This window comes from Notolepis coatsorum (genome assembly GCF_963971535.1).
Source record: "Notolepis coatsorum genome assembly, chromosome: 7".
NCBI lineage: Eukaryota > Metazoa > Chordata > Actinopteri > Aulopiformes > Paralepididae > Notolepis > Notolepis coatsorum.
The window spans coordinates 32,059,861-32,078,753 of record NC_140171.1 but is presented as its reverse complement, the minus strand read 5'-3'; the positions used below and the strand labels follow the sequence as shown (position 1 = coordinate 32,078,753).

General features: G+C 44.5%; 1 protein-coding gene across 1 annotated transcript in view; it reads right to left on the bottom strand.

Annotated features, from left to right (window-relative positions):
- The window catches only part of sh3gl2a (SH3 domain containing GRB2 like 2a, endophilin A1), a gene marked incomplete at both ends in the record, with an annotated part of 96,732 nt that extends 79,583 nt beyond the window's left edge, over positions 1-17,149 (bottom strand). The window contains one exon of the mRNA XM_084319345.1: positions 17,105-17,149. Within this exon, the coding sequence (XP_084175471.1) occupies positions 17,105-17,149 (45 nt within the window). The remainder of the gene's footprint in view (positions 1-17,104) is intronic.
- Between the last annotated feature and the right edge of the window lie 1,744 nt (positions 17,150-18,893).

Below are 18,893 nucleotides of genomic sequence, written 5' to 3'. Positions count from 1 at the left end.
GGGCCTGCTGAGCGTCATGTTCCCCTGAACATTAACATGCAGCAGTGACTATATGACATCACATATAGGCACATTTTCAAACGACTCAGTTCAGTGAGGGTGAATATTGTGAGAGGAGAATTGGAAGAATGCACCAATATGAGAATTTTGAGACATAGATCATATTAATATAAGTTCACATAGCTAGGAAACAATGCTAAACACTCAAAAAGGCCATTTATAAGATAGTTCCCCTTTAAAAAAATTCATGGTAAAAGACTTGCTGAGCGATATAGTGCAATACAGTGTTAAGCTACGGATGAGGCACTGGGTTTAATGTACACTACTATACAATGCTATACTATACAATTATACTATATATCCTTATGCTATCTTGCTATATCCATCTATTACTATACAAGAACCACTCCTGTTCCTTTTTTTTTCTTTTCTTAAAGTGACCTTTCCATTGTGTAAAGTGACTGTTGAGTGTGAGCGTGTGCATCATGTGTGTGTGTGTGTGTGTGTGTGTGTGTGTGTGTGTGCGTGTGTGTGTGTGTGTGTGTGTGCGTGTGTGTGTGTGTGTGTGTGTGCATGCTAAAGTGACTGTTAGTGTGTGAGCGTATACAGTATGTGTGTTGTGTGTGTGCTCATGTGTGGAGAGTTCAGTGTTCAAGACTCTGATGGCCTGGGGGAAGAAGCTGAGCCGAAGTCTCTCTGTGCTAGTTGCTGGTGTGCGCAGGCGTTTGCCTGACTGCAGCAGCTTGAACAGGCTGTTGTTGGGGTGGTGGGGGTCTTTCATTATAAGACCTGCAGGGATGGTAGTGCAATACCCGTAGTACGCTCAGCTGAGCGCACCACTGTCTGTAGGGCCTTCTTGTCCTGTGCCTTGCTGTTTCCATACCAGGCAGTGATGCAGTCAAGATGCTCTCTACAGCTCCGGAGTAGAAGGACTGGAGTATCTTCCCCGATACTCTGAACTTCCTTAACTGTCTCAGGTGGTAGAGGCGCTGCTTCGCCTTTTTTACAACTGAGTCTATGTGTGTTGTCCATGTAAGGTCCTCTGAGATGTGGACCCCCAGGTACTTAAAGCTGCTCACCCTGTCCACGGTAGCCCCGTTTATCCACAGTGGTGTGTGTGTCCCCTGCTGTGTTCTCCTAAAATCCACGATCAGCTCCTTGGTTTTACCAATGTTCAGGAGCAGGCTGTTGTCCTGACACCAGCGTGCCAGTACATCAACCTCCTCCCGGTAGGCCTTCTCGTCGTTGTCAGAGATCAGCCCAACCACCACTGTGTCGTCCGCAAACTTCACTATGGAGTTGGAGCTGAACCTGGCCACACAGTCATGTGTGTACAGTGAATACAGCAGGGGGCTGAGAACACAGCCCTGGGGGGGACCCGATACTCAGGGTGATGGTGTTGGAGGTCTGACCCCCCACCCTGACCACCTGAGGCCTTTCACTCAGAAAGTCCAGTATCCAGGCGCTCAGAGCGGAGCTCAGACCCAGCCTGTCCACCAGTCTGGTGGGGACTATGGTGTTGAATGCTGAGCTATAGTCAATGAACAACAGTCTCACATAGCCCCCCTTCTGGCTGTCTAGGTGAGAGAGGGTGTTGTGTAGTACCTGAGAGACCGCATCGTCAGTGGACCTGTTTGACCTGTATGCAAATTGCAAAGGGTCCATATCACTGCGGAGCAGTGATGCAGTGGTGGTACCACTCTGTACCACGCCGTCCTAGCAGTTCGCTGAGCAGAAGTGCGCGCACGGATGTGCACACACGCGCACACAAAAATGCGTTCACAACTTTCACTCTACTGTCGCGCTGTGCGCCAAGTACCCGGCACTTATCACCTAGTCTTTGCATAGCCTAACAAAAAAAGAAAAGTGCAAGACCAAAATAGAAGCCCTGTGGGGCAGGGTTTCCGTTAGAATTTTTTTTTGCAGGTCTGAGTGTCCGGTAGATTTCAATCTACCGGACAAATGGGATAAATTCCGGTCAGAGTTTATTGAGCTTAAAAACAATTGATAGGCCTATATAAAGAATGACATCATCAAGGCATTTATAATATTTTAACTTAAAACTAGACTACTTTTGCGTATATACAGTCATTAATATATTCCAAATAAAATAAGTCCCTCGAGACTGCGTGCTGCTGCCGACTTGAGGTGTCGGTGGGCAGTCTGCCCGACCTTAATAAACAGCAGTCTGTTATAATCACATTTTTATGAGCTAACGAATTCCGTTATATTGGACATTTGTATTAATTATATCAAGCGAAGAACTGAGAAATTTGGCAGAGAGACGGCAACATTATCGTGGGTTTGCGCCGTGATGTATATCTCCACCTCCCAACGACTTGGTGCTGCTGCTCATAATGTCCGGTGAAAATAATTCCCTCTAAGCACAATTTGATTATTTGAATTGTATTAAAATAGGCTAAAATTAAATAGCCTATGCGATGAACGAAACAATCATTACATTTGTCGTTGCTTCACCAAGCAGCCGGTCAATGACATCCTGTGTCAGCTAGAGTTGTTCCGATACCGATACTAGTATCGGAAATGCCGCCGATACTGCCTAAAATGCTGGTATCGGTATCGGCGAGTACACGTAAATTCTAGCCTCCGATCCCATGATGTAATTTATCTCCTGCCGAGTCCTGCGGAGAGTGAGGATTATAAAATGAACATGTTTTAAAGTGTGATGCTGTGTCATTTTAACAGCAGATACACTTTCTTAAATTCCATTGTCCCCGACAGTGCGGTGTGACGGGGAGCTCGGACGGGAATCGGGATGTGTTTGGCTGGTGTTATGATAGCATTAGCTGGAAAGATAGCTAGTTGGAACAACATCCGCTTTTAACGTTACATCAAATCAGATGATCGCCTGTCCTTTCTCCAGGACCCAACACTGTCCGTGACCGTCTATCAACAATAATGCACCCACGGTGAATTGTATTTAAGTTAAGTAGCTACGGACTAGCGTTAGCTGACTATTACTAACGTTATCTTAATGTCAACGCGGGAAGGCGAGCTAGGTCAGTTAGCTTAGCTTGATAACGTTACCGTGTCTAAAGTTGGTGCTATTCACATAATCCAGCAATAATGGCTGCAGACCTGCAAGCAAAGTACAGCAAGTGCCAAAGGATAAGAGTCTGAGGCGGAGTTTCAAAAGAGAATGTTGAATATTTATTTTGCATCAAAAATCACAACATGAACGTTCTATCTGCCACTAGCTTACAGACTGAATAGGGTATATCTGCAGAGCCACTGAGTAGCGAGTGCAACACCGTTTAATGTCCGTGTGGATCATTGGAGTAGGGTATATCTGCAGTGCTGCAGCCCATACTCATTGATTAATGATACTAATACAAATCTATACAATCACCTGTTGTTGAATAAATACCATACGTTCTAGTTATTACTAAAAAACAGTATAACAGTATCTGAAAAAAAAAAAAAAAGTATAATTTATATAATTAAAAAAAAATATATATATGCACTGGTATCGGATAAATATCGGTATCGGCCGATACCCAAAGCTTAGGTATCGGAATCGGATCGGAAAGGGAAAAATGGTATCGGAACATCTCTAGTGTCAGCGAGCTGGCAGCTGATATATTTACGTGAAGCATGGAGCAGGAGCAGACAGAGCAGAGCAGCGGTGTCAGCAGCGCCCCCACCCAACAGCTGAATTGCCAATGGCTGAATTGGAGTACTGCACCCTGCCAAGCCATGCTTCACGTAAATATATCAGCTGCCAGCTCGCTGACACAGGATGTCATTGACCGGCTGCTTGGTGAAGCAACGACAAATGTAATGATTGTTTCGTTCATCGCATAGGCTATTTAATTTTAGCCTATTTTAATACAATTCAAATAATCTAATTGTGTTTAGAGGGAATTATTTTCACCGGACATTATGACCGGAGAGATTAGATATGTCGGACTTCACCAGATTTTGCCGGTCAAATACCGGTAATTACCGGCTAACGGAAACGCTGCTGTGGGGGGTTTGCTTGAGCTGGTCTGTGCACACGCGAGGGAACATGTATGCGCGTGCACGTGGCGTCCAGGCAGTTCTGATATTACGACTGCACCCCTGCTGGGGAGGGAGGCACAAATGTAATCCTTAACCAGCCTCTCAAAACATTTCATGGCCACAGAGGTGAGTGCCACCGGTCTGTAGTCATTAAGGCCTGCTGGAGAGGGTTTTTTTGGTACAGGGATTATAGTGGACACTTTGAAGCAGGCGGGTACCACGGACTCAGCCAGGGATAGATTGAATATGGTGGTGAACACAGGGGCTAGCTGGTTAGCACAGGACTTACTGTAAGTATACGTCCTGTTATCCCATCTGGGCTTGCCGCTTTCCTGGTGTTCACCCTCATAAATGCTCTTCTCACACTGTGTTCCGTCAATGAGAGTGTGTGTGTGTGTGTGTCCCGCGTATGCCCCCCCCCCTCCACGACGGCCGGCGCGTCAGTGACGTCGTTAGCCGGTGAGCTACCGTCGCCACTGTTTGCTTGACACTACCATGTTGGCATTACCTATGATGATTATACTCAAATTAACAACCCTTTTAGTGGAAGACAGCCCTCGTTTATTACAGTTTTTTTTTGTTTTTTTAATAAACATGATAGCGACACACAGTGACCAGGCCACGCCCCCTCACGACCCTTGCTGCTTGATAATAACCATTCAGAATAGGTGCCTACGAGGCCCCTCCCCCCCTGACGTGTGCCGTGCGTTGGTTGGGGCTGGGGACACAGCGTGTCTCACTCATGGGGGGGGGGGGGGGTATAGGCCTGGCATTGAGGTAGCATCTGCTGTGACACGCCTCATCTGACTCACTGCTCCCTCTGAGGGCAAAGTAGACTGATGGCGTAATAACACACGTAGACTTCACCACTATAAATACCAGACTGTTTGAGGGGAGGGAAAAAAAGGTTCAAGATAATGAAATAGGGTACAATTGTTATAGCAGCTTTTGTCCTATTGGAACATCGGAGATGGAAGGCTCTTTTGGTCACTTTAATTGATGCTCTGTGGTGCATGCAGAACAATATGACTGTATTCCACCTGTCAGGAGGAGAGGTCCAGGCGGTAATAGATTGCTTGGTTTTAAAAGTAATTTCCGGTGAACTTGCTGACTTTACCCTTCATGCCCTGTTAGCCTCTATTCAAAATGGCTCCCATTATTAGTGTGACACACCGCCCTTGTACTATGTGGAATGGAGATGTGCTCTGTGTGTGTGTGTGTGTGTGTGTGTGTGTGTGTGTGTGTGTGTGTAATAGAAGTGTGAGTGCAATAAATTCCTGTGATAGATAGTATGCGTGACCGTGTGTGTGTATGTTTGAGTGAGTAAGATAAATTAGCGTGTGTGTGAGAGAGAGAGAGAGAGAGAGAGAGAGAGAGAGAGCGAGAGAGAGAGAGAGAGAGTGTTTATGAGCAAATCTAATATATAGTACAGTATGTGTGTGTGTGCACTGAAATATCCGAGTGCATAATAAATTCCTCAGTGTCAGTGAGATTGAGCTGGTGAATGCGTACATGTGTGTGTGTTAATAAAGCCCACAGTGTATGCGTGTGTTAGCCCACAGTGTGTGTGTGTGTGTGTGACGTCACGACGTGTGTGTTAATAAAGCCCACAGTGTGTGCATTAGCCCACAGTGTATGTGTGTGTTAGCCCACAGTGTGTGTGTGTGTTAGCCCACAGTGTGTACTGTACACCATGGTGCTTTTTACAGCCAGTATTTCTCCACAGGGTTCTGCCCCATGAAGCCCATAATGAAGAAGTGATATTAGCCTCCGTTTGCAGGAGGACAGAAAATTTAAATATCCATCACAACAAGGCAGATGTCGTCCCGTCTCATCACAGAGACGGACCCGCGCAGCTAATGAGCAATTAGCAGCTCCACAGTGATCCTCTGTTCAATGCGGCATTTCCAAACACGCACAGCATTCCGTGAAGGAAAGAAAACACTTACCTGCCTCCCTTCAGTCAAAGTACGACGCCGGTTTGAATAACAACATTATCATAATGGTTAAATGATGTGCTTCTTAAAGTGACCGGCGGTATGACAGCAGGGCAACGTCTCCCGAGTTCTTATAAGCCCTGTCCCCTGTTGTCACGAGACTGACCTGGAACAGATGTTGGAAACAACACCAGACTGTTACTTCTTTGCAACCCTTTTTAAACCGCCTCTCCTTTTCAACCCTTCACTCTCTCCTTCTAAAGGAGGTCGTCGGAACGGGACGGGAACCGAACCGGGCCAGGCGGCTGGAGCCCCGGGGGGGACTGGGAGCCTGGACTGGGTGTCTGGGACGTTTTAGGAAGCATAATAATTACTCTGCTAACTCTTAACAGTGGTACTTAATTTGACTTCTAAAGTGCTGTTGAAATTGAGAGATTGTAGCACACGACCCCAGACCAGACACCCCTCCACCTATTCTTCACACGGCATGCATGTGGAGAGAGATACAGATCCCTGGCCTGGAAGCGTGTATGCTTTTACCAACGCAGTTGTGTTTCCGGGTTCCCGTTGGGCGCTCTGATTGGCCACTGACCTACACGCGTACGCTTCCCTCGCTATCGCCTTTTTCGGCGTGAGATATGAAGACGGATTTAACTGGGTATAGGAAGGCAGTACCATACGAGCCGCAAATTGAACATGCAGTGAGTCTGCGACAACAACCCAATAATAAACACTCGAAACAGCTATTACCAGACAATTACAACAGCAGTGGTGCCTGCTTCAAATGTCACGTATTATAGGCTATTCATTCTCGGGAGGAAAATGAATGAATGAATGAACCTGATGTAAACAAGACAAAAGTCTTTCTCTGGTCTGCATCCCCTTAACAATTGTGTGTATTGAGCCGTACTGTATTGTACCTAGGGATGCACGATATTGATTTTTTTGACACCGATACCGATAACTTTATGCTCCTCAGGCCGATAACCGATATTTATTGTATTATAAAAAAAGAATTTATGTATATATATTTTTTTTTTATCAAATGTTTTTTTTTCAACATGAAACAAAACATATCACAATACAATAATAATACATAAAAAGACTTCCCAGGACAATAACTTAACACCAACTTAAATGTGACCTAACCAGACAACAGAAACAAAAGCCAAGACAACAGTTTTGACTGATAAAGTGACCATATTTATTTTTCCAAATGAAAATTCACAATCCGTCAACAACTTATAATACATCCAACCTAAGACGCTCAAAGCTTTTTGTTCTTCTTTTTTCAAAGCGGAGCCTTGAAAAAAAGGCTTTGAGTGGACACATCACCACCACAACAAGTCACCTGCAACAAGCTAGAAGCTAGAAGCTAGAAGCTAGAACCTAGAAGCTAGAAGCTAGAAGCTAGAAGCTAGAAGCTAGAAGCTAGAAGCTGCTGTGAATCCAAAGCCAGCTATTGACGAGTCGTTTGCTAAATTAAAGAAGTTTGACAGAAATGACCCAAGGGCTCAAGCCGCTAGCTTTTAAGCAGTCCTTGGTGGTGCAAATTAACCTGGCTACTATGGAGCAATAAGTGACTGCGTTCAACCGAGGGTTGCATCACAGCTTTGCTTAGCTCCTCGCGTCGTCGTAGGCTTCTAAGTTAACACAATAACACACCATCGTAGCGGTGGTGATGCCGCAGGTGACCCGTCAGGCTGGATGTATTACAAGTTGTTGCCCTTTTCCCTCCTTGTGGAACTTCTGCATTGCATTTATTACAAATAGCAAGCGATCTTTTTCCTCTGAAATTCCGAGTACCAACGCGGCCATCTTTGTTTTTAACGTCCGCGCTGATTCAGAAACTTCCGTGCCTACGTCACAGCCAAGAAAGGGAGCGCTGGATTTGTGTAAAACGCCCTGTTCCTAAACCACACGCTGTCAGTCGTACCACAGTACTGGCAAAACGGGATGAGCCTACAGTCAAAACAAACGCACTTCATTCCAATTCACCCACACAGCATTTTTTTTTACCAAAAAATATATTATATTATCGGAGCTATTAATAACGTTATCGGGTTTATCAGGATGACGTCATAATTGCTGATATCGGCCCGATAATTATCGTGCATCCCTAATTGTACCCATTCTGCAATCTGTTAAATAAAGTTTTCATTCATTCATTCATTCATTCTCCTCCCGATGTGTTCGTTCAACTCGCGTCTCTGCGACCAGCCGCTCGGAGATAGGATCACATTGTGTCATGTTTTGCTAGAGGGTGTATATGTTTATTATTCCGAATAGATCTACACGGGCTTATAGCCTATAATACGTGACATTTGAAGCAGGCACCACTGCTGTTGTAATTGTCTGGTAATAGCTGTTTCGAGTGTTTATTATTGGGTTGTTGTCGCAGACTCACTGCATGTTCAATTTGCGGCTCGTATGGTACTGCCTTCCTATACCCAGTTAAATCTGTCTTCATATCTCACACCCAAAGGCGATAGCGAGGGGGGCGTACGCGTGTAGGTCAGTGGCCAATCAGAGCGCAAAATGGGAACCCGGAAACACAACTGCGTTGGTAAAAGCATACACGCGGCCTGGAAACCGCCACGTTATGGCAGGACTTCTTTCCCCTCTACCATAGCGTCACTAAACAAAATGCCCCGGTACCTGGCATGTGTACCGGTGCTGCTGGTTCTCCTTTCTGCATCTTGTATACATGTATGTACTGTATATACAGTAGGCATGCGGATGTAAAGATATATGTATATAATATAGGTACAGTATAGTGATGCACGATATATCAGCCGCCGATATATTATCGGCCGATATGGCCGTTTTTTTACACATCGGTATCGGTCCGATATCAAGAATATTATTATTCTTTTTTTAATCTTTTTTTAAATTGTTTTTTTTTTTACATGTTTTGGTCTTAAATAGTTTCAAAATATCAGTAATTTCTGAAAATAAGTTAAAAAAATAAAAAAAAATAATGCGTTTTGGAAAATAGCTCTTTATTTGATTATCATAAAAAAGTGTTTTCTATACAGAGATATCAACATCGGTAAATATCGGTATCGGCCAGAACAGCAATATTAATATCGGTTATCGGTATGAGCCACAATTTTCACATCGGTGCATCTTGAGTACAGTATACTATGTGTGTATACATGTATATAGGTATGCGTGTATACATGCGTGTATGTAAAGATATATGTATAATGTGTATACATGTAAAGAAATATGTATACAGTAGGTATGTGTGTATACATACATGTGGATGTAAATGTGTAGATAGGAGGTGTAGTCTGACGTCACAGCTATTGTAACAATTCTGCCGCATGGACATTGAAAAGCTTTCCATTTCCCTTCTATCACTAACATTATTGTTTAAGCATTTTTGGTTGAAATAAAATGTGGCGATTTTTTTTAATGATTAATTGTGAACATTTTCATGTTGAGCTAGAGCTATAGATTGTGGATGAATAAGCACAGAAAGGTACACCATGCAAATGTTAATGCTTTATTTGTCTTAAAGGGGAACTATTTTACTAGTTCCCCTTTAAACCAGACTATTTAGAAATGGGCAATGGGGAAATACATTGCGTTGGACAGAGGGTGGAACACGGAAAACGACGTAACCACTACACCTCCCTATAGGTATGCGTGTCTACATGTGGATGTAAAGATATGTATAGTGTGAGCGCCAAACCAGAGATAAGTCGTGTTAACTCGCCATGCGTTTTGGTAGTTTTTTCTTTTATTCGATATTTTTAGTAATTATTCATCCACTGTAGTGTTGTCACGATACTGGAATTTCGACTTCGATACGATACCTTGAAAAGTATCGATACTTCGATACCATTTCGATACCCAAAAAAAAAAAAAAAAAAATATATATATATATATATATTTTTTTTTTTTTTTTTTAACAAATGTAGCTTTTGTTGCTGGTTGATTCTCCTCAGCTTCGAGTTTGGTACTATAAGAAAAGATAAATATAACACTTTTAAAACCCTTTGTTTATCTTTAGATCACACATTTAAAAATAACTGTTCATCTCACTTCAATAATTTTTATTGCAAATGCAGAACATGGTATTTTCTCAAGCAGACAGATGTAAACACTGTAATCTGTGTTGCATGTACCTCACAAACTGAACAGTTAGTAACAGTTTTTATTTAAAGATAACGAGAGCAAGCGAGAGAGAGAGAGAGAGAGAGAGAGAGAGAGAGAGGTAGATAGAGAGAGAGAGAGAGAGAGAGGTAGCGGTAGATAGAGAGAGAGAGCGAGAGAGAGAGAGAGGTAGCGGTAGCAGGGTTCCCACACTTGCCTTGAAATTTTTTTCCATACTACCTCCTGATTTTCCAGGTACCATATTAAGTGATTGAGATTGCCAAAGTGCAATACCGGCCGCATCCTGCCAGATGGCAGTGTCGCCCACCCTTTGAAACCTTATATCTAACCCTGTGTTACACTCAAATGTGTCCGGGCGCTATATTTAGACGGAGTCGAGTAAATCACTTCATCCGACCACTTCGAAACGCATCTGGCACACTCAATCCATAAGTTGTGCCAAATTATGTCCGGGACCAGATGGACACCAATACTGGAAATCGCGATCAGACAATTGGAATATTCTTTTTGGAATACCCCCGACCCAAGGTAAAGACTATCTGACATCAATTTCAGCTTGATCCAACAATGTTTTGATATCGATCCCGCTGTTCAACACAAATGCCGTTACTGGCCATCAAAGCATAAAAAAACGACCCCCCCTTTCATGCATTCATGTTGAAACATAATACCTATTATATACATTTGATTTGGAAATAGTAGCGTGTCCAGGCAAGAAACGCCAACACTTATAGTAGAATACACTTTTTTGCATGTTCGACGGAAGAAAGTCACTGTCAAATGACTATAGTATTGTCTCCATAGCTATAATATAGATATAGTTCTCCAAACATAGTGACGCACAGTGAAAATATGTTATGGAAACGTGGCACAAGGACCAGACTAATCCCTGGCACTGAATGCGTTAATGCCACAAAACGAATGCCTTTGTTAATCATAACGTTGATGCAGTAGCACATACAGTATAGTGCGTGATCGTGTATTTTGTATGTGATTGTGTTGGCTGTAACGGTACCCACATGAGAAATGTTGCATGTGTGTGTGTGTGGGGGGGTTGTGCAGTTCGTTACTGAAGGCCCTGACTGAAACCCCATGGTATGCTACTGAAATTGACGGATAATTATCGGCCACTGCCATCGGTAAATTTGATCTTATCGGCCGATAAGCCGATTGCAGTCAACAAGGCACATATCGGCCAATACCGATACGCGACCCGATATATCGGTGCAGCCCTAGTATGTGTGTATACATGTATGGATGTTTTTCATGTAGATAATGTTGTGGATGTATAATGTATATGTATGTATTTTACATGAGGCACAACACAATTCCCTTGAAGGACAATAAAGAATCCATCTTTCTCATCTATTGTTGATCTAAGCCTGCAGGACATCTGTGGGAGCAGACATGCAACGTTTAATTTGACACATTGTTCAAAACGTCAACAATGACATCGTCTTTGTTTTTCTCAGTGATCTGGCCAATACTGCTTCTTCAGAACACTCCTCAGATCATGGCTGGATTTCAGAACAGCGCCGTGGGAGTGGAGGGGTGGCAGGAGGGGGCCGGGGACAGGGGGTATAGGGGACAGGGGGCTGGACGTAGACAGGAGGAGGAGGAGGAGTAGAGAGAGGAAGATGGTTATCACCTAGCCTGGAGCCATGAGAGATGAATGAGATACTGAGACCCATACTGAATACAATACACCACTGGGTACAGATTCCCACACAGACACACACTCTCTCTCTCTCTCTCACTTTCCCCCTCTCGCTCTTATGCACACACACGTACACACTAAGACACACACTTTGTCTCTCTTGTGTGTACCAACGCACACACACATCCATCCATCCAGGCATCCACACACACAGACACACGTGCATGTGGAGATAAGCCAGCCAGCCAGACCACAGACTCATCCCCTCAGGTAGAGGACGACAGACTCATCCCCTCAGGTAGAGGACAACAGACTCATCCCCTCAGGTAGAGGACAACAGACTCATCCCCTCAGGTAGCAGATGACAACAGACTCATCCCCTCAGGTAGCGGACAACAGACTCATCCCCTCAGGTAGAGGACAACAGACTCATCCCCTCAGGTAGAGGACAACACACTCATCCCCTCAGGTAGAGGACAGCAGACTCATCCCCTCAGGTAGAGGACAACAACAGACTCATCCCCTCAGGTAGAGGACAACAGACTCATCCCCTCAGGTAGAGGACAACAACAGACTCATCCCCTCAGGTAGAGGACAACAGACTCATCCCCTCAGGTAGAGGACAACAGACTCATCCCCTCAGGTAGAGGACAACAACAGACTCATCCCCTCAGGTAGAGGACAACAGACTCATCCCCTCAGGTAGAGGACAACAACAGACTCATCCCCTCAGGTAGAGGACAACAACAGACTCATCCCCTCAGGTAGCGGACAACAACAGACTCATCCCCTCAGGTAGAGGACAGCAGACTCATCCCCTCAGGTAGCGGACAACAACAGACTCATCCCCTCAGGTAGAGGACAGCAGACTCATCCCCTCAGGTAGAGGACAGCAGACTCATCCCCTCAGGTAGAGGACAACAACAGACTCATCCCCTCAGGTAGCAGGACAACAGACTCATCCCCTCAGGTAGAGGACAACAGACTCATCCCCTCAGGTAGAGGACAACAGACTCATCCCCTCAGGTAGAGGACAACAACAGACTCATCCCCTCAGGTAGAGGACAACAACAGACTCATCCCCTCAGGTAGAGGACAACAACAGACTCATCCCCTCAGGTAGAGGACAACAACAGACTCATCCCCTCAGGTAGAGGACAACAACAGACTCATCCCACAGCAGCGTCGTCCAGTCCATCACAAGGCACACAGTCTGGAGCAGCAGCAGCATCACTCCCTGTAGGAACACGGCCTTCCACCTCACTGTTGGCTGCACTTCACATTCTAATGGATTGGCCGAGCTTGTGATGCAAGACCCGACACCATGATGGCAAGACATGGGTTTTAGGTATTTCTGAAGCCGAATGTGGTGGTTTCACGTTTATCGTTTGTAAACAGTGAAGCATAATGGGCCCAGGCCCACACTTATTAAGAGATAATTTCATATCGGGAATCCTATTCTTCAACGATGTATGTAGAGCATATGCTGCACAGTAATGATAAAGATCATGACTTTAAACCTCTGGACAGGACTCTCAAGCGTCTTGACAATCTAAAGAATAAAAATGTAGATATACCATATTGAATCAGCATATTACATCACAAATTGGCAACTGGTTGTGCACATCAAAGCTTATAAGCAATATAAATAGTTAACCTATTCTCAGGCATTAAGATCCAACGTCCAACAACACGCACAGTTTGATATCCAATGCCACATTCTATTTAACGTTGGGAAGCTCCCAGTTGGAAGCCCCGCTTGGAAAGAAACCATATTATGCAAAATATGTAATCTATAAGAGATAATCACGTTACCCTGCAAGAAGCTGTTTGTGTGGCTGGTTTATGAGCACAATGCTTACAAACGGTTACATTAGTCTACATAATGTAATACACATAATCTTCTGAAGGGGGGTTTGCCAGTGGCTCGGGAGGTAGAGCAGTCGTCTGGTAATCCAGAGGTTCCCGGTTTGATTCCTTCTCCTCCCGGGCAGCGTGTCGAAGTGTCCTTGAGCAAGACACTTAACCCCTAATAGCTCCTGATGAGCAGGTTGGCACCTTGCATGGTTGCCTCCGCAGTCGGTGTGTGAATGTGTGAGACTGAGTGAATGGGTAAAATGTGAGGAACAAATTGTAAAGCGTTTTTGGATAAAAGCGCTAAATAAATGCACCATTTAAAGATTAAAACAACGTTGTCTACATACTGTATAGCGTATGCCGCCATGTTGAAATGATGTCAGACAACTGCATCTCGGGAAAGTCTGAGTTTAGAGACCAACCCTTCCTACTCCGAATTTCGACTTTGTGGGCCATTCCATTGCATTTTTCCTAAAAGGAAGTCAGTAGTTCCCACTTTAATGGAATGCATAAACAGTGACTGACCTTCAACAGACACTACCGCTATTGGTCTATTTATGATTTAGATGCTACTGCTTCCGTCTCCCTAACGAGATGAACAACAATGTGGACACTGTGGACTATAGGCAGGTGACTATCTGTGAATATTAATGTTGTTTCAGTGGGGTTTAGAAGAGAGAGAGAGAAACATACAGTATATAGTGACATATATATATATAAATAAATAAATAAATAAATAGATAGCTACAGAGAGATACAATGAAAGAGAGAGAGACAGATGTGCGTGTGTCAGAGTGGCAATGTGACTCAGCCCACAGCTCTCTCTCTGTGTGTGGTGATGAGCTCAGTGGCTCAGGGCATGTGTCACTCAGCCCCTCTCTAAAGGTGACCTCCACCCCATCCCCTCAGAGCTCTTGGGTCAGATTGAAAATCATATGTAGCCTATGGTACAGTATACTGTACGGGTTAGGGTTAGTGTTGTGAAGGATCAGATTAAACCGAATATATATATTCATTTATATATATATATTTAATTGTATTTGTATATCGTTTGATATCCCCTGTATATTCCTTGTACAATATGCACTGAATATCCCTTTAGTCTACTAAACAGCCCATAATAGTTTCATTCTACCATTGGACGAGAACCTGGCGCCAGGTTGCCATACCCCTAGGTCCAAGTTCAATCGTGCCGCCTAACATGTCGTGGCAAGCCCCGGTTCCGCACAGGAATATGTCGGGCGAAATACGAATGGTACTATTTGTTCATAGCGCATATATATATGGCGCAAGTAAAGTAGAACTTCCTTTTAGTCCAGTTCTTTACCCTCCAACAGAGTGACAGACGCAAAGCCTCCCCACGACGCACGTGTGGTGTAGTAAGGCCTACTTGGCCCCAGAATAGGCATTGAGATATCGTGTATATTAATAATTGAATAGCCATAGATTGGCACTATACCGTCGAGTTGGACGTATTCTATTAAGCTAATAATAGTCTATTTATGTATGGTGCATCGTTCGGTTAGAGTTCTAAAGTTATCAGTACCCCCATCGTTCCTGACGTTATCTGGACGCTTAACCAGGCTGGGCAGACCCCCTAGTGGTGCTTGCTTCCGAGGAGCTCCGGGCCAGGGCGACCGGACCTGTATATTGGATTACTCTACCCGGACGACGGCGAGCCTTCCACGGCTTGGATTATGCTTTGGGTGCTTTGATTATTCCATGGATAAAGGCCAACACTGCGGAGTGTTGGAACTACCCCCCGGAGAGGACTCCAGGTGAGACGGCGCTCTACACCAGTGAGGTCGCCTCACGTCTCTCCGTTGTGGACCGGCAGCTACCGTCCACAGAGGGTCCAGCTGTATTCGTCTGCGGACCGAGGTTCTGTGGGCACCGTGTTCAAGACTTTGAATTCTCCCAAGAAACCGTCGGCCAGATGGGATACCGCCAGCGGCTTCTCTAACCCCCCCCTCCTACTGTCTTACAACCAGCGGGACACCCCCCCCCCCTTTAGTGTATCCAGCCATAATCATTTAAGTACCATCGCTATCGTTTCCTAAATATTCCAGGTTGTATACTTACTCCCTGCGTAACCAGAGATTGGACATTCAATGTTGATTTACCTACGAATACTCATTTGCCATAAAAGTGCATATTTCATATTTCAAATCATAAATGTAATTAAGTGAACGTTGTATATACCTTTTGCTATATTAAACCTTCGATTTGGTACATTTGTGTGGATTCGTTTCATCAGGTGGGAAAGTGTTCATCATACTTATATCATGTACTGGATGGCCAGAAGTTAAAGTACAAGAGGTAGTGGTATTAAATATCATATCTAACAATACAGTCAGGGAATTGTACCCCTCAGTTACAGTTAGTATACTGTAAGCCCTACAGAGTAGACCTCTCACAGCAGGTCCTCCACACTTGTTTAGCATTAATTACATCCAATGGATGAGCCATGGGGACAGGCGAGATGAGGACTGCAGTGAAGGCTATAAGCCTCTTCCAATGGTATCTATACGTGTCTTAACGGTTAACTCGTAATGTGGATGATTTACAGCAAAATAACAAGTCTCTTAGGACTGGGGGAAGGACTGGGCCGGGTGCAGACCATTTCCAGGCTATACCAAGTCCATGATGTCATGAGCTTTGAATTAAAAGCCATTGCATTAATAATTCATAACGGGGGTCGATTCAACATCAGCCTGTGAAATCGATAAGAACAGGCAGAAGAAGTACAATAACTCGGTATGTGATCATTGGTGGCCAGTGGAAGATGCGTGCTGTGTGCGTGGCTTTAGGACGGCGGGGTCACTGCGTGCAGCTGTAAGTAACGAGGGATTTCCGACACAGCGGATTGCATAACATCAGATGCATCGGAGTTCCCACTGCAGATAAAACGGAAACGCCAATTAATAAAACGTGCCAAGAACTCTATAGTAGACACAAGAGGAGCGCGCAGCTCGGAGCTCCCTTTTTAAAACGGTGGCGGGCGGGGAATGTCATCTGAAGGGTACATCATCATGGCCATCATCACACTACTGTGTCAATATACTGTACCACCTGCCCTCACGATGACGCGGAATAATGAGATTAACGAGTCAAGCTCCGACTTCCATTCAGAAATACACCCGTATTTAAAAATAATAATAAACAATAATGAAATCACATTAGATGATAGCACAAGGGACAGTGGCGCAGTGCATCTATATAGGAGATTCCATCAGTGAGATGATTTGCACACAAGAGGAGACGGAGACACACCATCCTCCTCATCTAATAATCCACATGAAGCCACCGTGCAGCACCACGACCGTGCAGGCCTACTACTACAAGACCCGCCATGTAATCATCACTTCCACACTCTACCGTCACATTCTTCCCACATTTCAACGCTTTGTTGCTCTCACACTGCGGTCAGTTTTGACATATTAGCACGGAGATCTCGTCCTGCAGCAGGGACTGGAGAAGAATACAACATGCGCGCTCCTCTTACCTGAGTGGCTTTGTGGAATTGTTTCTTCAGCCCCGCTACAGACATGGTTTCTACACGGCGACGCTATAGCAGGAATATGAACTGCTGTTGCAGGTGTTTGTGGAGGAATCGCACTTCTAACGGTGCAGCGGAGGTAAACCCCTTTCTGTGCTGTTCTTAACCAACGGGATCTCCTTGGAGCTGGGGGTAGAGTAAAGCCGCGATCAGGCTATTGAGTGTCAAGCCCACATGTACTGTAATAACGCTGCTGGTGACGTAGCTCAGATGTAGCCAGTCCCCCTTTAAAGCAGCCGCAGCCTCACAGTGTGGTGCAGCAAAACAACCAGCCAACACGGTGGTAATCACGCCATTTTAAATCAGGAGAGCTGGTTAATAATAAGGTAACTAATGTGGTGCTAACTGGATAGTACAGTGTACAGGACAGTACAGTACAGTACGGAGACCTTGGCACCAAAAGGAAATTATTTACACCACGAATTCATACTTACTGCCTGGGTGATTATTCTCAAACAGAGTCGTAGACAGTGATACATTACTACCATCAACGAGACTACAACATTGTAGCCTAGTAATAACGAAGCTGTTATTCTAAACCCAGCTCATCCACCCACCACACTCACTTTCCTAGAACTGGATAGGGTTATTTGGGTGGTGGAACGGGGAGCTGGGGTTTCAGCACCGCGGACAGCACCCAGTTGGGTTGAAGCTTGCAGGCCTGTCTCAGAGGGGTTCACTTCACAGGGAGCTGGAACAGCTAGGCTGACTATTCCTGGTAGCACGCTAGCCTCGCTGACACCACAATAATCCCTTATTAATCCAAACCTTAAAGGGATATTTCACTTTAGTAGAAGTGGTCAGGTTTGGGCAGTCTTAACTCAACACCACAAACAATTCCTCCCAGCTGTCAGGCTCCTGATTCACTTCCATTCATTTTGAGGACCAAGTCTATACTTCTGAAGTATAACAACACTACTACTGCTGTGCCGATTTCAATAAAACAGACAGTCCGCAGAGTCAAAGGTACAGGTTCGTTTTTGGCATTTGATGGGGATTCACACTTATACCTTTGAATAAAAGCAGATGCGGTCAATTTGTTGGGAAGTTTGAGTGGTCTGTGTATCTTTGCCTTGCTTGGAATATTCGGGGAGTGGTTGCCATGGTTTGGTGCTGCCTTGCTGGAAAAAAGATTCTAAACATTCTGACATTCTGTGAAAAGTATTACTGATTTGAAAATGGCAATATTAGCTAAAAAACAGCTAGAAAACAGTACATTTAACACATAAAATAATATTACACAGAACAATATTGCTGTATAGTTTGTTTATACTTGAGAAGTGTATTTATTTTCTGGTCCTCAAAATGAATGGAAGTGAATGCCTGGGAGGAATGGTGGTGCTGACAGCAGACAACAGGGACAGCAGTGGTCGTTAGCGTACTTGTAGATTATTAGATAGAGGTACAACTGCTGATTTTTGACACATTCTACTAAAGTGAAATATCACTTTATAGTGACACCCAGACTCATTTACCAGTCCTTCACAGCTATGTTTGAAATAGAGCCCTGTAAATGAGCAGGTGAAACCAACACCACCCAAACGACCTATCACCGTTTTCAGGAGCAAGACTGTACCACTGTGTACCAGGCTAGTAAGCAAAATACGGGGATTGGTTACCATGGCAAACTTGAGCAAAATACCTTTATGTGCTGTACCTCCGGTCAATGGTCAGTCATCATCAAAGAGAAGCCGACTATTCTCGGTCCTTGCTCCACAATGGTGGAACGAACTTC